We start from the raw sequence: 27,021 nt of genomic DNA, 5'->3' as shown, positions 1-27,021 counted from the left end.
AGTACACAGGCCTCTTGTTGCTTTAATCCACTGTCTCTGAGGATCATAAGAAGGGTGAGGAGAGTAGAAGTTGTTTTGAGAGTAACAGAACACACTCATATTGTGTCATTTTGCTACAGTATATTATAAGTGTTTCCTTTTTTAAAAAACTGATGTTTGACTTGTAGGTTAAACTTTTATCATAGGTATTTTTAAGAAAACAGAGCCAATAGTATTTATGGATAAGAGGGAGTACTTACATGTGAAAGAACACAATTTGTATAAACTCGTGTCTGTAGCTAGGTGACTTCAGGTTAGTATTTTAGTGGTGTGGATGTCTGGTGGGGTAATTGTCTTTATTCAGGACTGTCCTACGTAGGACAGGACAGAACTACAACACTATATAGTAGGATGGTCACTGGGCTGAGTCATTGTGATTCAGGTTTATGAAACAAGTCTGCTTGAAAACTTGTGGAGTCATGCTGGTTTGTTTTGTGGTTGTGGTGGAGGTGGTGGTTATTTTTATTTTGTTTTACCCTTGAGATAAAGTTTTGGCACATAACCCTACCTAGGCTGCTATTTTCTTTCCCTACATAGCTGAGGATGACCTTGAATTTCAAGATTCTCCTGCCTTCATCTGCTAAGTGCTGGGACGTTAAGTATGTGCAAATCATGCTCAGCAAGATGTCTAGTTCTTAGCTTCTGCATGTAGCAGTTGGCTCCACTCTAAGTGTATTTCTTTGGAGTTGGAGAGATGACTCCAGGGAGAAGAGGTCATACTGCTAGTGTAGAGGACCAGGGTTCAGCTCCCAGTAGCACATCAGGTAGCTCACAACCACCTGTAACTTTGGTTCCTGGGGATCCAACACTCATTTCTGGCTTTCACAAATACCCGCACTCACAGAGTGCATAAACTCATGTAGGCAAATGCAAACACACATAAATAAAAAGTCTGATTTTTATACATAATGTGGCATCATGGTCCAGCTTGTTCTTTGCATGTGGCTATCAGGTTTCCTATTACCATTTTGGTTTGTTTTGTTTAATTTTAGAGAAGGCCTTCCTATGTATGTAGCCCAGGGTCATTTTCAACTCTTGTCAGTCCTCCTGCCTTACTTCTCAAGTGCTAAGACTGCAGGCCTGAGCCACTTTGCCTGGCCTATCACCAGTTTTTTACAGAAATCATCTTGTTTCTGGACCTTTAATTGTGGGCCCAGACTGATATCTGTGTGGCTTTCTTGTTTCTGTCTTGACATCTGTCAGCTTCATCTTCTCTTTCAGTATGGCTCTAGCTTATCTGGGTCTCTAATTCCCATTTCAGATTTTAGAACTGAGCCATCATTTTCTGTGATGTTAAGCAGCCAGCCGAGCTTCCGATAGAGCTTGTGGGTCTGTAGAGGTGCTTGGGGCCATCGTGCTGCCCTGGCTTTCAGTTACAGTCTCTCAGGACTGTGTGTCTGTAGCTGAGCTGGGGCTGCTGCTCTGCACCAGGCTCTCATTCTGCACATCTGTATGAGGGATTGGGGCTTCCACCTTATGTCACTCACTGTTGCCTCCAGTTTGTGACTTCTTTTTCCCAGCTTCCCCAGCACTGGAACTGCAGTCTTCTTCCACCACATCTGGCTTACTATGAGCCCTGCAAAAGCGGAAACTAGCTTTAGTATTCCTACAGCTGTAGCCAGAAGATGGTCCAGGGAGAATCTCAACCCACGGCTCCCAAGTCCAGGGTCATACTCACTGCATTAAGCTTGACTGTATGGTGACACGTCTTGGGTTCTGCTCTTCTTTACTCTCTTGACTGTGGGCTGCCTCTGGTAGACTGGATAACTGCTTTACCCTCCTCTCATTATAGGCAGCCTGTACGGATTGTGTATGCCCCTCCCAAAGATCCCACCAAGCCTAAGGGAAGTTCTCAGTTGGATGTGAATGAGGAAGTGGAGGCACTGATTGTCAAGTCATCCCACAAGGACCGGGACCCCTCTCTGTTCAAGGTGTTGTACAAGACCTTTGGGCCCTACTTCCTCATGAGCTTCCTGTACAAGGCCCTTCATGACCTGATGATGTTTGCCGGCCCTGAGATCTTGGAGTAAGAACTCTTGCCTGACTACCTGCTTCCCTGTAACTTCTTGGGTGGTCCTGTCATATGTGGGACCAGGATTGTTACCTACCCCTTACCTTCATCTTCCCTGTCTTTGCTTAGTTACTATCTGAGTTGTAGCCACTTTGATTGCAAGTCACAGAAGCTTCTCGAATCCAAAGTTAGGAGGATATGGGGCTGTCTAGAACAAGGATGCAGGTAGATCTCATGAGTATCTGCAACTGGAAGCCAAGAAGGCAGCAAGGGGGCCTCTGCCATCTTTCTGTCACCTTGGTCTCAGTGTGCTCTATTTAATTACCTTTGAGTGATGTGCTGGTGGGGAGACATAACTATCAGTATGGTGAACCCAAGGCAGAGGTCCCTGTTGTAAGAATCTGGTACCTGGCAGTTATATCACCCTATAAGGTAAAGTGTTGTCTGATGGGTGGCTCAGGTGGAAATCACTATGTTGTCTTGCAAGTATTTGCCCTTGCTGTATGTATCACACTCAAATCTCCCTCTCATCCCCACAGATTGATTATCAGCTTCGTGAATGACAGGGAGGCCCCTGACTGGCAGGGCTACTTGTACACAGCACTGCTGTTTGTCAGCGCCTGTCTGCAGACACTGGCACTCCACCAGTACTTTCATATCTGCTTCGTCACCGGCATGCGCATCAAGACTGCTGTGGTGGGCGCTGTTTACCGCAAGGTAGGCCAGGCACCACACCTAATCCTGTGACCCCAGAATCCAGGGATAGCTAGGCTGGGGCTCTCCAGGACCTGTGGAGATTTCCAGCCCAGCATCCTCAGCAAAGAAAGGATGGGGGCTGTGGGGAGCGAGCATGGGGCCAAAGATAGACCTCATAAGAGTCTCTTAATAAAATGGCTCTCGGCGGCTCATGCGTGGGGTATCAGTGAGTCCACGTGCTACCTGTGTATGGGTAGCTAAGGTTCTTAGACAGCTTGGCACTCTTTGATGACGTCATGGATAGAAATCCAAGTTCAGAGCCTGGGGAGATGGCTAACTAGGTAAAGCGCAAGCTTGACAACCTGAGTTTCGATCTCCAGGACCAGGTAAGGTTGGCAAGTTCAGAGCCTGGGGAGATGGCTAACTAGGTAAAGTGCAAGCTTGACAACCTGAGTTTCGATCTCCAGGACCAGGTAAGGTTGGCACGGTAGTGCATGTGTACACATAATACACTGAGCAGTGAGAAAGGAGAGTCCCTAGAAGCTCCCGAGCCAGTAGCCTTGGATACAGTAGTGAGGAGACCCTGTTTCAAACAGTTGGGAGGCTAGGACTACACATGTGCACTGTGGATGCATTTGTCTGCATGTACATATTCATACATGTGCTTGGTTTTTATTTTTATTTTCTAAAGCAAAGCAGTCTATGTTAAATGTTTTATTTCCACACTGTGGATTTGCCTTCACTTTCACCCACATTTGAACTGAACAGTATGCTTCTTTTTTTTTAAATTTTTTTTTATTAATTGTTATTTCTATATGAACACATAGCTATCTTCAGACACACCAGAAGAGGGCACCAGGTCTCATTACAGATGGTTGTGAGCCACCATGTGGTTGCTGGGAATTGAACTCAGGACCTGTGGAAGAGCAGTCAGTGCTCTTAACCACTGAGCCATCTCTCCAGCCCTGAACAGTATGCTTCTTGAATGGAGGCAGACAAGCTTTGCATTTTTTTATTTCTTTTACCATGCTGGAGGTGCACAGGATTGGCAGGGACTGTCCCACAGAGCTTGGGCCATAGCCCTGCTTTTTGGTTGTCATTGTTGTTCAGTTTTTTCCCCCATAATTTTAATTTTTATTGAAAATAGCTTTTTTTCATACAGTATTTTCTGATCAAGTTTTCTCCATTTTCAGCTCTTTCCAGATCCTTTTCATCTGCTCAAATCCATACTTTCTTTCTCTCATTAGAAAACAAACAGTTACCTTAAAGGGACCCAGTGATCTCCTGGCCCACTCATGTCCTAGCCATAGTGCCATGGTGCTCACAGGCTGGCAAGAGAGGCAGTTCTTCTAGTGCTTCTCATGCCTGATTACAAATTGCATTCATCTGTTAGCTCGAGTCCTGGTATGTAGGCAGTACCCAGACCAGGGGGACCTTGAAGTCAAGGTTGTCGTGCTCAGAGGCATAGGGATATTTTAAAGGCCCCTGACACCTCAAGACACTTTAGGTGTCACAGCTTGGGATGAGGGCATTTTCTGGGTAGATGCTAAGGACTGTCTTATAGTCAGTTATGCAGACTGGCCAAACAAAACATGATTTGACTCCTAGTGTCAGGGTAATAAGGTCAAGAACCTTGTGTTAGGATCTGAGGCCAACAGCATGGTCATAACCTTGAGCTGCTTAGAAATCCAGAATCCTAGCTTAAGCACAGACCTGCTGATTAAGAACCCTCATGTGGCATGCCTACATATGAAGTGTACAAGGTCATGGTTTAGAAAGTGCCTGGAAGAACTCAGCGTGGAGAAAAGATATGCACTTACTGGACTACTGTCCAGAGTCTTGTCCAGGGTCTGGGGAGAGTCCATGACCATTTGTCTTCATTTTGTAGGCTCACCTCTTCCTCTCTCCTGAATCCCACAGGCTCTTGTGATCACCAATTCAGCTAGAAAATCGTCCACAGTTGGAGAGATTGTCAACCTCATGTCCGTGGATGCCCAGCGCTTCATGGACTTGGCCACGTATATTAACATGATCTGGTCAGCCCCTCTGCAAGTCATCCTAGCCCTCTACTTCCTGTGGCTGGTGTGTGTTTTCCCTTGGTCTTCTTCTTGTGCAGGCAGGGATGGCCTTGACTAGGCACTGACAGGGAGGGCATGGGTGGGAAAGAATGTATCTTGCATTCATTTACATTTTATTTTCTGGGCTATTTGCTAATTTCTGATTTTTTTTCCTTTTTTTTTTTTTGTATTTCAGCTAGTCGTGCCCTCTTGGGTCCACTGGCGTTTTTTTTTTTTTTTTTTTTAAAAGATTTATTTATTAAGTACACTGTAGCTGTCTTCAGACACACCAGAAAAGGGCATCAGATCTCATTACAGATGGTTGTGAGCCAACATGTGGTTGCTAGGATTTGAACTCAGGACCTCTGGAAGAGCAGCCAGTGCTCTTAACCGCTGAGCCATCTCTCCAGCCAAATTTCAGATAATTTTATTCCTTTTATGTATCATTAGGGATTAGTTCCGTTTTGTGAGTTGGTATGTGTGCATTGTCATGTCTTTGTCTATGTGTATGTGGGCTATAGGTGCTCTGTGTGTGTGTGTGTGTGTGTGTGTGTGTGTGTGTGTGTGTGTGTGTGTGTGTGTGAAGTAGACCTCAGGTGTCCTCAATCTCTCTCTCTCTCTTACTGAGCCTGGATCTCACTGATTTAGTTAGGGTTGTTGGCCGATGAACTCCAGACTTGACCCCCCACCCCGCCCCCGCTTCTGCTCCAGCACTGGAATGACAGATGTACACTGTTACACCTAGCTTGCTTGCTTGCTTGCTTGCTTTATTTATTTATTTATTTATTTATTTATTTATTTATTTATTTATTTATTTTCTTTAGAGGTGACAGATGTACAGTTACACCTAGATTTATTTATCTATTTATTTATTTATTTTCTTTAGAGGCAAGGTCTCCCTATACAGTCCTTGCTGCCCTGAAACTTGCTGTCCTCAAACTCACAGAGACCATCCTGTCTATGCCTTCACAGTACTGAGATTACAGACATACATCATTATGATCAGCTGTGTTAGTCTTTTCTTGAAGTATATGGAATTGACATTTTTATGTAAGCCAATTCTGTTCCATTGTCCCATGTGAAATGTGAAACAAACTCATTTATTAGAACCTAAGTATATTGGGCAGGAGCCTCTTGGTTGTAAGCAATAGAAATCCATCTTAGCCTGGGCAGACAAAAGGAATTGTAGGGGAGTAGTACTCATTCCTAACAATCCAGGGATCCCCAGGTATGTATGGATCCTAGAGAACTGCAGCGTTTGAACCATTCAGGTTTGCTTTGGTTACTTTTGGCCCCCACTTTCTAAAATTGGCTTCATAATGGCTTGTGTCTTTTTTTTTAATTCACTCCACACTTTATTTCTGCACTCCTTTTTTTATTGGATAGTTTATGTATTTACATATCAAACGTTATCCTCTTTCCTGGTTCCCCCCTCTCCATACTGCTCCCCCTGATCTATGAGGGTGCTCCCACTCCATATCACCACCCTGGCATTCCCCTACACTGGAGAAACGAACCTTCCTTGGATCAAGGGCTTTTCCTGCTATTGATGCTGGACAATGCCATCCTCTGCTGCATATGTGGCTGGAGCCATGGGTCTCTTCATGTGTACTCTTTGGTTGGTGGTTTAGTCCCTAGGAGCTCTGGGGTGGGGGGTCTTTGGTGGCTGAATATGGGATGGATTCCCAGGTGGGGCAGTCTCTGCATGACCTTTCCTGTAGTCTGCTCCACTGTTTGTTCCTCTCTTCTAAGAATTTTGTTCCCCCTTCAAAGAAGGATTAATGCATCCACAGTTTGGTCTTTCTTCTTCTTGAGCTACCTGTGGTCTGTGAATTATATCTTAGGTATTCGAAGCTTTTGGCTAATATCCTCTTAGATGTGAGTGCATACCATATATTTACTTTTGTGATTGGGTTACTTCACCCAGGATGATATTTTCTAGTTCCATCCATTTGCCTAAGAATTTTATGAAGTCATTGTTTTTAATAGCTGAGTAGTATTCCATTGTGTAGATGTACCACATTTTCTGTATCCATTCCTCTATAGAAGGATATCTGGGTTCTTTCCAGCTTCTGGCTGTCTTTGTTATATGTTGGACCTTCCTACTTTTGGATGTATGCCCAGTAGTGGTAGAGCTGGGTCCTCAGGTACCACTATGTCCAATTTTCTGAGGAATCTCCAGACTGATTTCCAGAGTTGTTGTACCAGTTTGCAATCCCATCAACAATGGAGGAGGGTTCTCTTTCTCTACATTCTCACCAGCATCTGTTGTCATCTGAGTTTATTATCTTAGCCATTCTGACTGGTGTGAGGTGGAATCTCAGGGTTGTTTTGATTTCCATTTCCCTGATGACTAAGGATGTAGAACATTTCTTTAGGTGCTTCTCAGCCATTCAGTATTCCTCAGTTGAGAATTCTTTCTTTAGCTCTGTACCCCACTTTTAAATAAGGTTATTTGGTTCTCTGGAGTCTACCTTCTTGACTTCTTTTTATGTATTAGATACTAGCCCTCTTTCAGATGTAGGATTGGTAAAGATTTTTTCCAATCTGTTGGTTGCCATTTTGTCCTATTGACAGTGTCCTTTGCCTTACAGAAGTTTTGCAATTTTATGAGATGCCATTTGTCAATTCTTGATCTTAGAATATAAGCCATTGGTGTTTTGTTCAGGAAATTTTCCCCTGTGCCTATATATTTGAGACTCTTCCCCACTTTTTCTCCTATTAGTTTCAGTGTATCTGGTTTTATGTGGAGGTCCTTGAATCCACTTGGACTTGAGCTTTGTATAATGAAATAAGAATGGACCATTTTGCATTCTTCTACATGCTGACTGCCAGTTGAACAATCACCGTTTGTTGTAAATGCTGTTTTTCCTCCCACTGGATGGTTTTAGCTCCTTTGTCAAAAGATCAAGTGAGCATAGGTGGATTCATTTCTGGGTCTTCAGTTCTATTTCATTGATTTACCAGTCTGTCTCTGTACCAATACCATGCAGATTTTTTTTTTTTTTTTTTTTAAATCACAATTGCTCTGTAATACAGCTTGAGGTCAAGGATGGTGATTTCCCCAGAAGTTCTTTTATTGTCAAGGATAGTTTTCCTGTCCTGGGTTTTTGTTATTCCAAGTGAATTTGCAAATTTATCTTTCTAACTCTATGAAGACTTGAGTTGGAATTTTTATGGGATTTCATAGAATCTGTAGATTGCTTTAAGCATGATGACTATTTGTACGATAGTAATCCTGCCAGTCTATGAGCATGGGAGGTCTTTCTGTCTTCTGAGATCTTCTTCAATTTCTTTCTTCAGAGATTTGAAGTTCTTGTCATACAGATCTTTCACTTGCTTGGTTAGAGTCACACCAAGGTATTTTATATTATTTGTGACTATTGTCAAGGGTGTCATTTCCCTAATTTCTTTCTTAGCCTGTTTATACTTTGAGTTGAGGAAGGCTATTGATTTGTTTGAGTTAATTTTATACCCAGCCACTTTGCTGAGGTTGTTTATCAGGTTAAGTAGTTCTCTGGTGGAACTTTTGGGGTCACTTAAGTATACTGTCATATCATCTGCAAATAGTGATATTTTTGACTTCTTCCTTTCTAATTTGCATCCTTTTGACCTCCTTTTGTTGTCTGATTGCTCTGGCTAGGACTTCAAGTACTATATTAAATAGGTAGGGAGAGTGGGCAGCCTTGTCTAGTCTCTGATTTTAGTGGGATTGCTTTCACTTTCTCTCCATTTAGTTTGATGTTGGCTACTGGTTTGCTTTTATTATGTTTAGGTATGGGCCTTGAATTCCTGATCTTTCTAAGACTTTCATCATGAAGGGTTGTTGAATTTTGTCAAATGCTTTCTCAGCATCTAATGAAATAATCATGTGGTTTTTTTTCTTTGAGTTTGTTTATATAGTGGATTACAAGTTGATGTATTTCCATATATTGAACCATCCCTGCATCCCTGGGATGAAGCCTACGAGAATTTTATTGAGTATTTTTGTATTGATATTCCTAAGGGAAATTGATCTAAAGTTCTCTTTCTTTATAGGGTCTTTGTGTGGTTTAGGTATAAGTGTAGTTGTGGCTTCAATGAACTAATTAGGTAAAGTTCTTTTTGTTTCTATTTTGTGGAATAGTTTGAAGAATATTGGTAGTAGGTCTCCTTTGAAGGTCTCAGAATTCTGCATTAGACCCATCTGGTCCTGACTGCTTCTATCTCTTTAGGGGTTATGGGGTTGTTTAGATGGTTTACCTGTTCCTGCTTTAACTTTGGTACCTGATATCTGTCTAGAAAATTATCCATTTCTTCCAGATTTTCCAGTTTTGTTGAGTAAGCTTTTGTAGTAGGATCTGATAATTTTTTTCATTTCCTCACTTTCTGTTGTTATGTCTCCCTTTTCATTTCTGATTTTGTTAATTTGGATACTGTCTCTGTATCTTCTGTCTCGTCTGGCTAAAGGTTTATCTATCTTGTCATTTTTCTTAAAGAACCAGCTCTTGGGTTTGTTGAGTCTTTGTATAGTTATTTTTGTTTCTATTTGATTGATACCAGCCCTGAGTTTGATTATTTTCTGCTGTCTACTCTTCTTGGGTGTATTTGCTTCTTTTGTTCTAGAACTTTCAGGTGTGCTCTTTAAGCTGCTAATGTATGTTGTCTCCAGTTTCTTTTTGGAGGCACTCAGAGCTATGAGTTTTTCTCTTTATACTACTTTCATTGTGTCCCATAAGTTTGGGTATGTTGTGCCTCTATTTTCATTAAATTCTAAGAAGTCTGTAATTTTTTCTTTGTTTCTTTTTTTCCAAGTATCACTGAGGAGAGTGTTGTTCAGCTTCCATGTGTATTTGGGGTTTCTTTTGTTTTTGTTGTTCCTGAAGACCGACAGGCCTTAGTCGCTTTGTGTTTTCTTTAGCTCTGGTCTGGTACTTTTATGAACAAAAATATAGAGAGCAAATTGCATTCATTGCCTCCATGATCTCTCCTGGTTTACTGTGATTAACCAGCTCAGTCCCATTCCTATCCCTGAACCAATGGCTGTGACCTAGGAAGGAGAAGTCTCTGATTGGCCAGCCAGAGTCATGGTTTCCCTGCCTTGCAAAAAGATGTAAGATTATTTCCAGTGGGCCATTAGTAGTTGCATGATTGGGAAGACAGTGAGTCAGAAAGAAAGGGCAGCATATGTCCTCTGCCTTCTTTCTTTCTCTCCGTCCTGAGGATGAACTTGAGGCCCTTTGCATGTTCTGTAAATGCTCTACTACTGAGCTCCTTACCGCAGCAAGAGTGACCCTTCTTACTCCCACTGATGATTCTTACCCTAGGTAGACTACCTTTCTTTTTTCCTTAATCCTTAGGTATGTATGTGCGCACAGGGGTGTGTGTACATTTACAAGTTTGAGTGTGGACATACTGGCATGAATGTTTCTAGAGGCAATGGGCCCTGGGAGAATGGAGCCAATAAATGAAGCAGACTGAGGTCTCATGCAATGCCAACTTCTTTCCGAGCCGCAGACAGTTTATACTCCTCAGGGTTAAGAATGGTCATCTGAGCAAAGGTTTTATGAGTTCAAGTTAGAAGGACAAGCCACAATTGGCAATAACATGTTTTTCCATAGAGGTCTATAAACAATTATTTAAACATTTAATTGAATAACATCAACAAACAATACTGAGTAATCTGAAGTAAGCTCACTCCTTTCTGCTCCACCTGAGAAGAGCACAAGAACACATTCCAAGAACAATTCGTGGGTTGAAGAATCTGAAGTCACAAGACTCTTGCCTTATTTTCTTGGACTATTCTCATGAACCCTCAGAATTCTCATATAAATCAATTCCTGGACCGAGTTCTGACACACTCAGTTAGAGGATAACTTTGAATTTTGGTACTCACCATCTACCTTGTTTGAGACAGGATGTTTCCAATCTTTCAGTGAATGCTCTGCTTGCTGGCTTGCAAGCTTTCAGGATTTTACTAGCTCTACCTTCCTTCACAACTGGAGGTCTCTGGGCTTACAGATGTGCATACATGGGTTCTGGGGATCTTAACTCAGGCCACACACTTGTAGGACATGTGACCCACTGACCCAGCTCCCCAAATATCCTCCCCCTGATATTTGGCCTCATGATCTACTGTTCCCAACACCTATGGATGTTGCTTGTGGACAGATATCCTTGGAGTCTCCATATTTCTGTGGGTGTTGTACCTGATCACACTAGCAAAGTATTTGTTGAATGGAGTTTACATTTAAACTTTAAGAAATTACATTTGTTTGTGTATATGTTTATGTGCCTCAGCTCATATGAAGGTCAGAGAACAACTTGTAAAAGTCAGGTTTCTCCTTCCATCATATGGGACTGGGGTCATCAGGTTTGATGGTGGGCATGCTTACAGACAAAACATTTAGCCCCTCTTCCCAGCTCTCCTGTGGCAAGCACCCTTCTCACAGAATTCCACTGCCTCACTAGTCCCACTCTTTGTAGAGATAGAGAGGAGTGGCAAGTAAAACCCTTATGATGATGCAGCTGAGAAAGAAAAACATTAGATCCAAGGCCTGGCCCTTGGGGAGCAAACTTAACTACAGCTCCAGCCCCACACAGAACACATAAATAGCTCTGTGCAAGTCTTCAGGTGTATCCTGTGGCCTGTACCCTTTGATGAGAAGCTTCCAGGGCTGTTTGTAAATTATAAAGAAAGAAGGACCTAACTTGGAGGCTGGTCTGGGCTACACAGTAAGATTGTTGTAAAGGTGACTTTTATTTGCCAGATGTAATTGTCATCTTGGAGGCTTACCACCAAATAAGCTTACCCTTTCTAACTCTTTCTGAACTTTCTAACTGACAATTTGTTCATCTTCTGGTTCCTTCATGTTATCTGGCTTGTTCTATCTTCATCTGTATCTAGTTTGTTCTCTCTGTAACCTGTCCTAGTAAAACTGCCTCTGCACTGAACTCATCCAAACCCAACAGACTCAACTCAGCTCTCTCCCTTTCTATACTGTACCCTCTCTTTTCTGATTTATCCTATCTCTGACTTATTCTGTCAAACCTTTCTCTGATTAGTCACTTTACTTCTCAATTAGACTGCTTCCTTCTACAAACTAACTTTGCTTCCATTGTTAAGGATTAAAGGTATACTAAGGGCATGCCTGCATTCCTGATGGATCACATAGACCTAGAAGGTCTTTGGATATGATCTCTTGCCATGAGCAAGCCATGTTGTTGGATTAAAATTCCTCTGCAAACTATCTTAAGACCAAAGCAAGATTTCCTTACTCAGACCTGCAAACCTCACAGTCTAGGATGGTGGCTGCTGAGGACCAGGCTTTTACACTCTGGGTCCTCTGACCTTGGGCATACTCTCCCTCTGAAATACTTACTGTAATAGAGTGCATTCTCAGTGTCCCAAATTGTGAACCTTAACCAAATGAACATGTGATTCTCAGGGATACTAAGCAGATATCAAAAATTTGCTATAAAACTTTTATTTCCCAATATTATGTGAGAAAGCAGTAATTTGGCTGGAAAGATGGCTCAGCCCCAGGGATTAGGAATGCTTGATGCTCTCCCAGAGAATTCAAGCTTGGTTCCCAGCACAATTTTCAGACAGCACATAGTTGCTAGGGGATCTGAGTCCTTCTTCTGGCCTCTGCTGGCCAGCATATGTTCTCATGTGGCATATAAAATGCAGACACATGTATACAGTGCATTTTTTAAAAAGCACTAAGCATGACATAATATATTAAAAATTTTACAGTCTACAAAATTCTTGCCAGGTAAGTGCAAAGGCCTAAGTTTGATCCTCTAGGACTCCCCTGACCCCTCACCCCCCGAAATAAACAAAACCCAAATTCAGAAATTCTCTATTGTAAGAGATGTGGCAAATGAGACAGAGAAAGGCAGATTTCTAGGGCTCACTGACTTCTCAGCCTAGCCAAACCAGCCATAGGGAGAGACCCTGTCTCATAAAACAAGGCAGATGGTATCTTGAGGAGTGACTCATTCAGCCCCCCACACCCCCCTACACCCCTGTATACTGCACCCCATGAACATTCAACCTGTGTATTGCAACTCCCACACGTACACACTTGTGTATCATACCCTGCCAAACAAGCACAAGTTCACATGCAAATGATTACAACAAACATTTACAAAATGTATTTGATCATATAATGTTCTGCCAGCCTATGCTGGGAGTGTCTTGAAGTGTATGACATATACTATGTTAGGGTCCCTAGAGCTATGCCAGGTTTGACGGTTCTGTGGTAGAACAGTAGAATCAGAACTGATTATAGAAAACCATCAGAGATGCTAGGGAGATGGCTTAATCTATAAAAGGCCTGCTGTGCAAACATGATGACCTGAGAGTCAGCAACACATCTGTAATCCCAGTATTGAAAGGAGGGGCAGAGAGCTCATTGTCTGGCTAGTTTCAACCAAATCAGTGAGCTCCAGGTTCATCAAACTATCTGTCCTGTCTCAAGAAAAGAGATGAAAAATTACTGAGGAAGACATCAAAGTCAACCTCTGGGCTGTGTGTGTGTGCGTGTGCGTGTGCGTGCATGTGCATGTGCATGTGCGTATACATGTGTATGTATATGTGTATCTATCATACATGTACACACACACACACACACACACACACACACACACACAAATCAGAAAGGATAAGGCACAGATGGAAAGGCAGACAGCAACAGGATTGAGTCTCTAGCAAGTCAATGTCACAGTTGTGAAGCTGGGGGAGATGGGCGTTTTAGCTCATTTGTATGTGCGCCTTGCCTGGCAAATATAAAAAGACTATCCTTCTAGAAGGAAGGAGGCTGGATACAAGCCACACTGTTGGTGCCAGCTGATGTAAGTAACAGTAACCTAAGTCCCACGGTGCCAGTGACCAGCCAAAGTTGTCACTTTTCCAGCCTTGCAGATAAGTAAGTCATTAGGCTGGAGGCTAACCAGCCAGTACCTTGGGGCCTTTCTAAGATATCAGAGGTTAAGTTTGCATAGCTTACCTGGTTCTCAAGAGTTTGGAAAATGCTGTGGACAATGTAGGAATATGCTTTCCTGTGTCTTCTTAGCAGGGTTGGGAAGATTCAACTCTGAAAACTCTTGATGCCCTATCTTTGGATGGTAAAAGGAACAATTGATTGACAGCATGCTTGCTTGGTAGAGTCTGCCTGAAGTATACAGTTCACACTAGATTATGTGCGTGCCAGGGCTCTTCTGTTTGCTGAGTGACTTGTCACTGGCTTTTTCTTAGAACCTGGGCCCTTCTGTGCTGGCTGGGGTGGCTGTTATGATCCTCATGGTGCCCTTCAATGCTGTGATGGCCATGAAGACCAAGACTTACCAGGTAGGATGTCCAACTCCATGAGACTTCATTCTGAGCCCTGGCCTGGGTCTTTCCAGGTGAGGGTCGCCCAGTTTCCTGATGCTTGGGCCTAGGATAGACAGCCTGATCTATTATAGGTGTCATAATACAGGGATACTGCTTCCCTCAGTGGCCTTCAAATGTCTGCAAGTTTGCTAAAGGACAGCCATTGCTAGTACCCTAGAGTTGGTCTGAGCAGGCAGAGACTCTATCACAGTAGCTGGGAACAAACCTCCCTCCCTCCCTCCCCTCCTCCCTCTCTTCCTTTTAGTAATTTTTCATATCACTGTGCTTTCAAGAGTAAAATAATGGGGCAGGCCTGATGCCCCGGTGAGCAACACTGCTCACCATGAGAAAATATCTGGGTTCTACCATTCCCAAACAAAATTAGTAGCACCTTCCCCTTTTTTTTCTCATGCTGGTCACTTATTTTATTTAATTATTCATTTTTATTTCACATGCTTTGGTGTTTTGCCTGAATGTATGTTTATGTGAAGGTGTTAGGTTTCCTGAAGCTGGAGTTACAGGCAGTTATGAGCTGCCATCTGGGTGCTGGGAATTGAACCTGGGTCCTTCGAGCCGTCTCTGCAGCCTTTTATTGGTCACTTACTATGTGCTGTGCTGATCTATTGGTGACTGTCTTGTGTTGACTATTTTGAGAAACACTTTGTTTTATAAAAGTGGTTTAACATAGTAAGTGCTTTTCTATTATAGCAATTTTACACCACACAAGACTGTAGTTTGTCCTACCTTCTTGGCCACTGTGAACACATTGGATTCTTCTAGTAATTTCTTGCCTGCCTGCCTGCCTGCCTGCTTGCCTGCTGCCTTCCTGCCTTCCATCTTGTAACCTATGCTGGACTCACTTTGAGTCTTCTTGCCCCAAACTCAGTATTACAGGCTTGCACCACCATGCTTGCATTTACCTCTAGAACGTTCCACATACAATTTTAATCTCTAACTAACTGTATAATTAGGCTTGTTATGAAATGATGTACTTTTTATTTTAAGTTTTAAAAGTTTTTTCTCCCTTTCATTGAAAATAGATTTTTTTCTTCCCTCACATAATACATCCTGATATGGTTTCTCCTCTCTCTACTTTTTCCAGTTCCTTCTCACCTCCTCTCCCATTCGATCCACTTCCTTTCTTTCTCTCATCAGGGAACAAATAGGCTTCTAAGGAAATATGATGATAAAGATATTAATATATTATAATGAAAAGATAAAAAAAAGTAACACTTTAGAATTGAAAAAAAATAGAAGGAAAAGAGCCCAGAAATAGAGACCTCCGTGTTCACATACTTAGGAGTCCCATTAAAGCATTCAAGTGGTAATTTTTGCCATGAGTTTTTACCCAGTTGGTGTTTGTAGTGGTGAATGCTCTTTATGGATCATGGGCTCCTCACAACCCACATTTTTCATCTTCCATGATTCTCTGCCCTATTATTTGGTGTTTGCTGTCCTTGGCTGCACTGATGGGCCCAGATGACTAATTGATGGGGTCGGGTAGAGAGTGGTTGTGTAGGCTGATGTCATGGAGCAGGCCAGCCGACAGGTTTGGGATATGAAGTAGGCATCCCCGAGTGGTTTACCTCCAAAAATGTCCTTATCTGTTTTGTTTTCAGGTTTAGTTAGTTGCTTGTGGCTCCCCAGTATGTAACCCAGGACTAGTGATGCCACTGACCTGGCTGAGCAGGGAATGGCTATGTACGAAATGCTTAGAAAGTTGTCTGCCAAGGGTGATGTGCCAAATGGTTTTAAAATATTTAACAGCTGTATGTCTTTGTTGTAGTTGGTCAGGACCAGTGCCAGCTGGACCAGGCACATTTTAATGTTTTAATGACCAGGGAGTGGCTAGAAATCAGTTACGAGAAAAAGAAAAATAGCATATGTGTTGGTACACTCTTGTCAGTCTCACAGCTAGGAAGCTGAGGCACGAGGACTAGGGTTCAAGGCCAGCCTGGGCTTAGAGTAAAACCCTATAAAGAAGAGAGAGCTAGAGGTGGGGAGAAACAGGAGGAAGGGAGGGAGGAAAAGAAGGAAGGACAAGAAAAAACAAGGGAGGAATAATCTGTTTTTTTTTTCCTGTTTGCATCAGCAGCATAAGGTGGCGTCTTATCTCTGAATGCCTGCAAGGTTTGTCTCACCTTTATCCCTCCGCTCTGAGTTGGTCTCTCAGTCGATTCCAACCTCAGCATTTATAATGGTTAAATCTCTTGCCATGGTCTGGGAACTGACACTATGGCTCCTGAGGTCCAGGACCAGCTTTCTCATCTTCTGGGATGAGCCATTTCTACTTGCAGATATCCCTCGGGTCCAGGACACTGATCTCCCCTCCTCCTGTAGGTGGCACACATGAAGAGCAAAGACAACAGAATCAAGCTGATGAACGAGATCCTCAATGGGATCAAAGTACTCAAATTGTACGCCTGGGAGCTGGCTTTCCAGGACAAAGTTATGAACATCAGGCAGGAGGAGCTGAAGGTGCTGAAGAAATCTGCCTACCTGGCGGCTGTGGGCACATTCACATGGGTTTGCACCCCTTTCCTGGTGAGTCCAGCAATGATGGTGGTTCTTAATGTCTTCTTGGGGTTTTAACCTAAATATTTGTAAAATTTTAAAATCAAGCTTCTGTATTTGTGTGCCTGTGTATAGAGATATGAGTGCTGTAGCACACATACAGAAGCTAGAGGACAACCAGAATTTTCTCCTTCCACTGTGGGCTCCAGGGCTTTAACTCAGCTTGTTAGTCTTGGCAACAAGTGCCTTTGCCATTACGCCAGCACCTAACTCTTCCCCAAAGGCTGCTAGTTCAGGGCTGGGGTTTCCCTCAGGAGCACAGCATTTGCTAAGGTATAATGTCCTGGGTTCCATCCCTGTCACCATGAAGCTAACCAAACAAAAGATGGCCATTTGAGCAAGGTCTTTTCCATCACTTCCTCTCCCAGGCTGATGCCCTCAGCCCACTTTAATTGCACCCTTGGCAGCTCCATGTGGCTGGTCTAGCCAGCCAACTGTTTCAGAATGCAGAACTTTCCATTCTTCATTGAAAAAGTCTTACAAGGAAGCATACTAGAACTGCCTATGTGATCTGGTCATTACCATGAGCAACAGGGTACTAAGTGATAGCCTTGGACCCTCTGAGGAACAGGGACAGGCTGTCCACAGATTCCCCCTGCCCCAGAGCTGACATTTCAGACACAGGCAATAAACAAAACTATAATTTTGGAATGTATCTGGCAATGGACACACGGTCTTAGGCCACTGAAGATGGGCCTTAATAAAATGTTCTAGGCTGTTATTGAACATGATGGCCTTCAAAGATCCTATTTCTTTGTCTCCATTCCAAAGCCAGAAATTACTGGAGAGAAGGATTCTGAACCTCTGAAATTGTCCCTCACATTATGACTGCATTGGGTATATGTCACGTTTTAAATTGCTGTCACAAAAATCTCAGACAGAGGCTACATAATGGAGGAGGACTTGGCTTTGATCACAGCTAACAGTTCATTGTGCTTGTACAGTACACTAAGAGCTTTCAGCATGGCTTTCTTCCATTTTGGCAGATCAGGAAGCAAGGGCAGGCTATATTTTGGAAGGCTTATGCTAGACACCAGTGTCTGCTAGCTAAGCCTGGTGTCCCTAAGGTCCCATGTTCACAGGGTACCAGTTGGAAGGCAGGGGTCCCAACACAGGGGCCTGTGGAGGGGTTCACCCTGGAACCACAGTAGCTGGAAAGGCTGAAAACACTGGGCTCCCAGGACAGTCTGCTGAGCCTTTTGGCAAGGAACAGTTGGAGCCAGTTGTTAGTGGGGACCTGGGCACTGCCAAAGTACCCAGCTTCTGCCTACATTAGGAGAAAATATGTGGTCTGTGCAACCTCCTGCTGGCAGGTTCCTGGCTTTAAGGGTGGGTGATAATTCACCTACAGTGATAGAAGACAGGTGTGGCATACAGAGATGCATTGCCTCTTGTTCTGACGTCAGAGCATACATGTTTATCACTTGGTGCTGTTTTCTAAGCCACTGTTTTGCACACTCTTTGGTGATCTGTAAGCTGCTTGCCTCTTATTTGGCCTGGATTCCTTCTGGAGAGTAATTTCCAGCCCCTGGGGTAGTGACTGGTATGTCACACTCTGGTGATCAGAGTTTGGCCTGCTGTGTCAGTTCCCAGAGCAAAGGGGCCTTAGCATAGCAATATCTACATGGTACCTACATGTAGGTAGGAGAAGTCTGACTCCATCTGGGATCTGAGGACCTGAAAGAATAGGGCAGAGTATAGTCTAAAGGAAACAACCTTACTTCAGTTTCAGTGTACTTTTATTTATACAGGAATGTAGCACAGAAAGCAGTGAACTTAGGAAGGTTGCTTGGATCACATGACCAGAAAAACATGTAAATAAATGCTAATAAGTACTTGCTAAATATTAACAGACAGAACAGCCCTTTTCCAGAACTTTCTCAAGACAAACCAATCTAAACACAATTGCTTGGCATGTACCATAGTATTTGCATATCTGGGAAACAAAAGCAAGGCATAAAGCCATATCCAGATTCATGGTACACCGACCAGATTGGGTTCTATAGCTACATTCTGATATCCAACCAAAAAAAACCTATCATACAAATTGAATGTTAATGTTTGTCACGGGAGGCATAGAATCATGTCCAAGAGCAATCCAGGGGACAAACTGAGGTAAAAGGCCCTCTGTCTTTTTCTCTGGAGCCTCTCTCACAGTTTCTCAAGGCATTGTTTTTCTGTATGGGTTATTCGTTTTGTTGATGATGACCAACAGCCTATGGCACCCAAAACCTAGCAGTCCAGCTAATAGGTGTGTCTGTGTGACCACTTCCTGGAGAGCATCAGACTCCAAGCCTAATGGGGACTGAGAGCAAACATGACTGGAAAAAGGACCAGCTTGGTGACAGAAAATGACTTCTGTAATCCAGTGGGCCCTGGGCTGGCCAAGACCATGGCTTTTATAATAGAGCACATTGACTTCAGTTAGTTTTATTTTTATTCTCTCTCTGTCTGTCTCTCTGTCTCTCTGTCTTTCTGTTTCTCTCTCTCTCTGTCTCTCTCTCTGTCTTTCTGTCTCTCTTTCTCTCTCTCTGTCTCTGTGTGTGTGTCTGTCTGTCTCTCTCTGTGTCTCTGTCTCTGTCTCTGTCTGTCTCTCTCTCTCTCTCTCTCTCTGTGTGTGTGTGTGTGTGTGTGTGTGTGTGTGTTTTTTAGAGGCGGGGGAGCGGAGGAAGGGAGACAGGGAGAGCGAGAGGGAGAGATAGGGAGAGAGAACACATGTGTGCAGTGGTCCGTGTGTGGAGGTCAGAGGTCAGCCTGTGGGAGTGGGTTCTGTGCGTCCACCGTGTGTTCTCAGGGACACAGCTTGGGTTAGGCTTGGTGGACAGCGCCTTTGCTTGCCGAGCCCCATGCGGGATCCTCTTCCCTCTTCAAGCGTTTTCATATCTGAAATGCAGCTCCACATGAGCATAGAGCTTTGCAGTTTTCCAGTAGGTTTGAGCATGCTCAGCAACTATTTTCATTACCCAGTAAGAGACCTAATGCTTGTTACAAGTTACTCCTACTCTCTTATTCCCACTAATTCTGGTAACCATCAGTGTACTTGCTGCCTGTAGGTTAGCCTGTTGGGAGCATTCAGTGTACACAGAATAAAAAAAGAAGCTTGCTTTTTGTTTCTGTTACTCACGATGACACTTTTTGTTTCATTCGGGTAATAGCGTGTATAACAACGTTATTCTTTTTTTATGGTGGAGTAATTAACATTCTAGTGTGTGGAATATTATTAGAAGTTTTTGAGACTGGGTCTCTCATAGCTCAGACTGGCCTTGAATCCTCTCTTTAGCCAGGGATGACTTGGCATTTCTGATCCTCCTCGTTCCTCCTCTCTAGTGTTGGTACTGTAGACATACACCATTGTACCTGTCTCATACACTGCTCAGAGCTCCATGCATGCTAGAAGAGCCCTTTACCAATTGAGCTGTATTTTTGTACCATTGGAATGGAGCCCAGTGTCACCTGCATACCAAGAATGCTTACACAGTGGCCATGTGTTTGACAAACTGATTATCCATCTTTCTGGTCCATTCTTTATGATGGAGGAGTGCTGTCTCTGTACCTGCCCCCTTTCCATCTCTCTTGGGCTTTTGCCATTTTAAACACTATGGAGGGGTCTGTCTTGACTGAATCTCCACCCCTTCCAGGGGTGGTGCAGCTGTGGCTCCTCCACAATTTAACACTTTGCTCTGTTTGCAGGTGGCTCTGTCAACCTTTGCTGTCTTTGTGACTGTGGACGAGAAGAACATCCTAGATGCAAAGAAAGCCTTTGTATCCCTAGCCCTGTTCAATATCTTGCGCTTCCCACTCAACATCCTACCCATGGTCATCAGCAGCATTGTGCAGGTGTGTATGAGAGAGAGGGGGCCAGGAGGGTAACCTAGGGACTCTCAGAATCCTACCATGTTCAGCAGCAGCAGCCTACAGGTGTGTGTGGGACAGTGTGAACCAGGAGTGGACATGGGAGCTGTTATCATCCTCCTGTGGTCATTAGCAACATTGTATAGGCATGTTGGTGGCAAGGAAGCAGGAAGGGTACTCCAACCCATGGTGTCCACAGATTCCTCAGCACCATTTGGACCCATGCTGCCCCACTGGTTTACTTGTGCAGCCCTGATCACACTTTTCCAAATTGCTCATGCTGTTGTATCATAGAGGACTCAGTAGAGCCCTGTGCGTGAATCTACTTACTATCCCAGCATGGCTCCTACCTCAGCAATAAGGGTCACTTGACTGTACTCTGAGAGAGAAACACATTTTCTTCCTTGGCACAGAATGTCTGGCTTTTTAATCCTAGGTTGGCCTAGAACTCTAGCCTGGATGAGAGGTGTGGATTTCACAGCAATACTTCCCTTTTAATCTCAAAGAATCTTTCGAGACTATTCTGTGTTCCTCTGGCCTCTTTAAGCTAGTGTTTTGAAAAACACATGTTTTGGTCTACTTCCTCAATTACTTATTTTGCTGATGGGTCCTGATGTGCTTGTTGAAAACGCTGAGGACCATCTTTCTCCCCCTTCCTGTTTCCATCCTTCCTTCCTGCTTTCATTCTTTCTGTGCTGAAGGATTTTTAAGCAAACCCAGACCCTTTGTCCATATATAGTGCTGCGTCTGTTGTCTTTCCATAATTAGGACCCAGAACCCAGTAAGTTGTTGAGGTCAAACTCAGTCTGCCAGTTCAGAGGTGGCTACCTTCCAAATCCCATTGCTGAAGAAAGCCCCTGCCCTTCATGTAGTGATTTCTGTGGGCGTCAGGTTTAATTCTAAGGCTGTGCCAGGCTTAGGGTGGCAGGTGGCCCAGATGCTATCAGGGTGACACACCCCATGCTTCTTCCTCAGGCCAGCGTGTCCCTCAAGCGTCTCAGGATCTTTCTGTCTCACGAGGAGCTGGAGCCAGACAGCATCGAGCGATGGTCGATCAAGGATGGTGGGTGCCCGTCTTCTACCCACTTTGGCTCCTTATCCTGCCCTTTCCAGGGCCTGACTCTGCCCAGCTTGCCTATAAAACCCAAGGTTTCACCTCTGCAGAGAGAACAGAAAGGGGCTTCCCTATTTATGTTGTGTGTCCGTCCCCCCCTCCTGCAGCCTATCACTCTGGAAGTGTTTCTGGCAGCTAATTAAGGGACTTAAACATTAGAGACAGAAGCAAAAGTAAAGCAAGGGGAGAGAAATGGAGCAGGGTAGGATCCTCAGGAATCTGGACCTTATAATGTGGGCATTGGCCAAACTCCCACCCCTCCCCACCTTCCTGCAGCATGTCCTGTTTCTGAGCAGCCTTCTAGTAGATGTTTTCAGTCGATTGTCACTGATCTGCTCGGAGGTGGGCAAAGGGAGGGAGCAGAAAGGGAAGATGTCAAGAGGTGAGAGAAAAAACCCTGGTTTTAAACTAGAGGATAGCCTAGGACATGGCGTGTGAGGAGGGTATGATAATACCCTGGTGGAGAGAGGTTTACATGAGGCTGCAACTTTTTCTCCTTGTCCTTGGCTCATGCTCAGCCTTCCCAGCCTGAGAAATGTGAGTGTGTCCCCAAGCATTGAATAACCAATGAGGTACTTCAGCTTTAGCAGAGGACCAGAATAGGGCATCTGTATGTGTACCTGTTGACTCCTGACATGTTGTCCCTAATGTTTTCCAGGTGGAGGGATGAATAGCATCACTGTGAAGAATGCAACCTTCACTTGGGCCAGGGATGAACCTCCCACACTGAATGGGTAAGCCTGGGACGTGGGCACACTGACACTGGTTCTAAATACTCTTCAACTCTATGACCCCAAATTTGCCTTTCTGAACCTCAGTTTACCCATCTGGAATAAGGTCCAGTCACAGCTGCTCAGATTGTGGGGAGGAACAGCTCAGAAGGTGCTTGGTATAGGTGTCCCTTCTGATGATTGTGACAGGAAACCATGCTCCTGGACCACAAGGATAGTTTGGGGTTTGGGGCAGTGAGAAGGTCCGTTTTCAGGCAAAGCATGATCCAGGGTCTCCGGAGCCTGCAGAGCTCTGTTGTAACTGTGACTGGACTGGTGAACCAGTCTCCTTAAGGAATCCAAAACACAAGGCCAGTGCAACCCCTTTTTTGGAACCACATTTGTCATTTGTGCCCCTAAGCAGTTGTTCCTGACATGGCAGCTTGCCTGCTGTATTTTATCAAGCTTAGTACAGACTGTTCAGAGAAAGGAGTCTCTTCCTTTTTGATCCCACCAACTACTCAGGGTGTAAAGATCTTTCGCAGGGCTAACTTAAATCCTGCCTCCTTTATTTGTAATGCCTTTCTCTTTCCTTCGCCAATACCCCACTGCCCTCATCTTTTAGGCATGTAGGGTTCCTGACCTTTTGATCTGCCACTTTGAATCTCCAGTCTTTTCTGTTTAACCTTTGACTCCTCTTAGCCTATAAGAATATCCTGGTCTCCCCTAGGAGAAGGAAGGAGCTGCTTCTGGGGTGTTCTGCATACAGTGGTCCCATGACATTGCCCCTCACAAGTGCAGTAAAAAAGACTCAACAGCAATGAGTGTTTCAGGGTCTAGAGAGGGGACTCAGTAAGTAAAGATCTGAATGTGGTCCTTAGAATCCCTATAACAAAAGCTAGGCCTGGTGACACCGTGTAATCCCAGTACTGGGGAAGCAGAAATAAGAAGACTTGTGTAGCTCAATAGGCTGTTTGGTGAGTTCTAGGCCAGTGATAGACCCTGTCTTTAAAAAAAACAATGAATATGGTACCTGAGAAATGACACCTGAGTTTGCTCTCTACCTTGCACTCGTATGTGCATACACAGAAGAATCAAATAGTTGATCCCTGTAGTTAGCCAGCTTTAAAACAAGTACCAGGGAAGGGACCCTGCTTGGGAGCCTGGAATGCTTGTGTGGCCGGTCTGGGCACAGAGACCAGTGTTGAGCTGTCAGATGCAGGAGCAGCAGTGTCATACATGATAACAAGCTTCTGTGGCTGTAGCACTTACAGCTCTGTTTCCTCCTTTTCTTCTTCTTCTTCCTCTTCCCCTCTTCTTCCCCTCCTTCTTTTTTTTTTTTTTTTGAGACCGAGCCTTACTATGTCGTCTTGACTAGCTTGTAGCTCATGCAGACCATGCTGGCCTTGAACTTATACAGATACACCTTCCTCTGTCTCTTGAGTGGTGGAATTAAAGGTGTGGACAATCACTTCTATTTGTTATCAGGCCATTTCAAAGATGAGTATGGGGGTTGGAGATTTAGCTCAGTGGTAGAGCGCTTGCCTAGGAAGCGCAAGGCCCTGGGTTCGGTCCCCAGCTCCGAAAAAAAGAACCAAAAAAAAAAAAAAAAGATGAGTATGGTACTGTACACCTGTAATCTCAGCACTTGGGTGGCAGAGGCAGAAGGAACAGGTGGGGTGGATCAACTTTGCTTACATAGTGAGTTGGCAGCCAACCTGGGCTATGTGAGACCTTACCTGTGTGGGAGTGGAAGGTTCTGGGGAGATAGTTCAGTCAATAAAGTGCTTGCTGTGCAAAATGAGGACCTGGGTGTAGCAATATGTGCTTGAGATCCCTGGAACTTACTGCCCAACCATCTTGGTATATTTGCAAAGCTCGTGGTAGACCTTGTCTCAAAAAAGTACAAGGCAGACAGAACCTGAGAAACAGTATTGACCTCTGGCCACCACAAGTATACACACAAACATAAAGACCAGAATTGGTAAGGTCATTCTGGAACTCAGCTCTGGTCTCTTTGTGCAGCCCTTCAATCTCTTGAATCTTTCTCCAGACCTGGCCTGTTACCCTGGTCTTATATCCTCTGGACTTTCTCAGCCTGTTCCAGGTACCTGAGAACTTGAGTTCACCTGGAGGTGGCTTGTCATTGGGGACAAAGTGTTGTGGAACCAGTGAAGTGAATACCTTCCATCAATTCTCTTGGGTTACATGTAACCCTTGGGTTTTGTGTTGGCCGGGCTTTGTGATGAATTTACATTGGGCCCCTGAGTCCATGGCCCACCTTGTCCCAGAGTCTTGGAGGTTTTCAGGCACTGAGCAGCACAGCCAATGGCCATTGGCTGCCTTCAGCAGGGAGGGTGTAGGACACTGTGCCATTTCAGGCTCCTTATTATTGTGTCCTTGCAGCATCACCTTCGCCATCCCTGATGGAGCCCTTGTGGCCGTGGTGGGCCAGGTAGGCTGTGGGAAGTCATCTCTGCTGTCAGCCCTGCTGGCTGAGATGGACAAAGTGGAGGGACATGTGACTCTCAAGGTAGGATGGGGACCAGAATGGGGAGAGATGGTCTGGAAGGAAGCCTCAGCCCAGTGTCTCTTACAAACTGTCAAAAGAAGCAGCCCCTCCCTTCTGCCAAACCCATCCTCTGCTCCTCTAGGAAGGCAAGATTTCAGTGACAGCCACTTCTTTCTTTGCCCAGTGCCTTGGCTAGTGTGATCCAGGGTAGCTGTTCAGTAAACGGGTTGTGAATGCTTAGATGTTCTGCCAAGGAGTGGGCATTGGTGGCTCTTGCCTTCCTTCTGAATTTGTCTTATTTCACTCTATCTGATATCCAGCCATAACCATTTTCCTGGCTGAATAATACTTTAAATGTGTGTGTGTGTTGTACACACACACACACACACACACACACACACACACACACACACACACACAGAGAGAGAGAGAGAGAGAGAGAGAGAGACAGAGAGAGAGAGACAGAGACAGAGAGACAGAGAGAGAGACAGAGACAGAGAGACAGACAGAAGGGGCTATTTGAGGGAGTGAGAAACCAAGAAAGGGAGGGGCACAATGGTGAATATGACCAAAATACAATGATATATCTGTCTGAAAATGTCAGGACAAAGGGAGGGAGGGGTGAAAACTCCGGAGGATATCCCAGCATTCCCTCAAGGAAGGATCCCCAAACCCCACTCTCACTTCAACCTGTAGTCTCTGTAGATAGAACGTCTGGCTTCTTTATTTTGAGTGTTGTAGATAGGGCATAACTTCAGTGCTGATTGATGTGGCTATAATAATTTTAGAACCTGGTGTAAGAAACACATTTGAAATCCCTAGTGTTACTTGAATTCTTAATACGGGCCTGGAGGGAAAGCGTGTGGATTTAGCAACTTTGAGGTCCAGTATGCTTTGAGTTGAGCTAAACTTTGTATGAGTAGAAGGCTGCTGTGAGAATGAGTCCCTTGGGGGGCCTTTCTACCTGTGCTTTATTCCCTCAGAGGTCTTTGCCTGCAATGTAAATAAGATCCAAAGAGTTACCTGCAGCCTCTGGAGCAGCTGGAGATGAAAAATCAAAACAGTAACCTTTCCAACCCAAATATGCCTGTGCAAAGAAAATACAACTTGATTAATGTGAATACAAGCTCGTACCTAGACTGGGCAGATCTACCACTACACTATCCTATTCCCCAGCTGTGAAATCCCTAATAATTTGCAATTTCTCCATGCCCTGTGCTTTAGCTCTGTCTTGCTCCTTCTCCTCCGACCCCCACTAGCTCCTCCTCTCTCTCCAACTTCCCTTCCCCTGCCCAGTTACCAGCTTGCTCTTACCTTTATTTTACAAATTAAATGGGGAGAAGGTTCTGACGTAGTCCCGAGAGTCCTGAGTAGTGACAAGGCAGCCTTCCTGGGGGCAGTGGAATTAGCATCAAAATACAAATAACTCCAGGGCAAACCACAACAAAACCCCAACTATTTTACTTCATCTGGCTTGCTGTATGTTTGTCATTTGCATCCTCTTCCCCTGGGAACTCAAGTTTGGGGATGTGGCCTTGGTTTCATTTCAGTCCAGATCCTTCCCTTGCTGGTTTAGTGCCCTTTTGAAGTAAGCAGACAGCATCTCGGTCCAGACAAATATTTGGTGTTTCTTCCCAGCAGTGGGTGGACAACATGCCCAAGGTTGACAAAGGGAAATTGCTTGCCATTAGAACCATGCCGGAGTTTGTTTCACAGTTCCTGGGTTCCCACCATCCCAGGCATTGGTGTTCTGTGACCAAGAACTATTTATAGCTGGTGATTTCAGAATGTTAGTTTTCCCCAGTGTCTTGGTAAACATGGCCTGTGGCTCAATATCTTGTGAGCCTGACAGTTGGGGTGCCTGACACTTGAGGCTCATAGAAACTGGAATGTTTAAGTAGCAATTTGGGTCCTTTTTCTGAGAGTTTTAGATACAGATTTAGGTCATTGATTTCTAGTCCCTTACTTTAGAATCTTTTGTGGCTTTCTATCACCTTTTTTGATAAAAGTGGACATGATACCAACTGTGTGTGAACTGGTCCCTCTCACCTTCTGTCCTGCCTGTCCTGCCTACACCTAAGTCGCCCTTGTCCAGTGA

The 27,021-nt window shown here is 44.3% G+C and overlaps 1 protein-coding gene across 3 annotated transcripts in view; it reads left to right on the top strand.

The window, feature by feature from the left end:
• The window catches only part of Abcc1 (ATP binding cassette subfamily C member 1), a 121,248-nt gene that overhangs the window by 62,069 nt on the left and 32,158 nt on the right, over window positions 1-27,021 (top strand). For all 3 annotated transcript variants that reach the window (XM_032913104.1, XM_032913105.1, XM_032913103.1), the window contains exons 8-16: window positions 1,832-2,065; window positions 2,590-2,767; window positions 4,667-4,828; window positions 14,045-14,137; window positions 16,502-16,705; window positions 20,426-20,572; window positions 21,563-21,650; window positions 22,360-22,435; window positions 24,818-24,944. In XM_032913104.1, the coding sequence (XP_032768995.1) occupies window positions 1,832-2,065; window positions 2,590-2,767; window positions 4,667-4,828; window positions 14,045-14,137; window positions 16,502-16,705; window positions 20,426-20,572; window positions 21,563-21,650; window positions 22,360-22,435; window positions 24,818-24,944 (1,309 nt within the window). The remainder of the gene's footprint in view (window positions 1-1,831; window positions 2,066-2,589; window positions 2,768-4,666; window positions 4,829-14,044; window positions 14,138-16,501; window positions 16,706-20,425; window positions 20,573-21,562; window positions 21,651-22,359; window positions 22,436-24,817; window positions 24,945-27,021) is intronic.

Source organism: Rattus rattus, chromosome 9 (genome assembly GCF_011064425.1).
Source record: "Rattus rattus isolate New Zealand chromosome 9, Rrattus_CSIRO_v1, whole genome shotgun sequence".
In the NCBI taxonomy this organism is placed as follows: Eukaryota; Metazoa; Chordata; class Mammalia; order Rodentia; family Muridae; genus Rattus; species Rattus rattus.
Note: the sequence above shows the minus strand (reverse complement) of the source record. Positions and strands in the feature narration are given on the sequence as shown.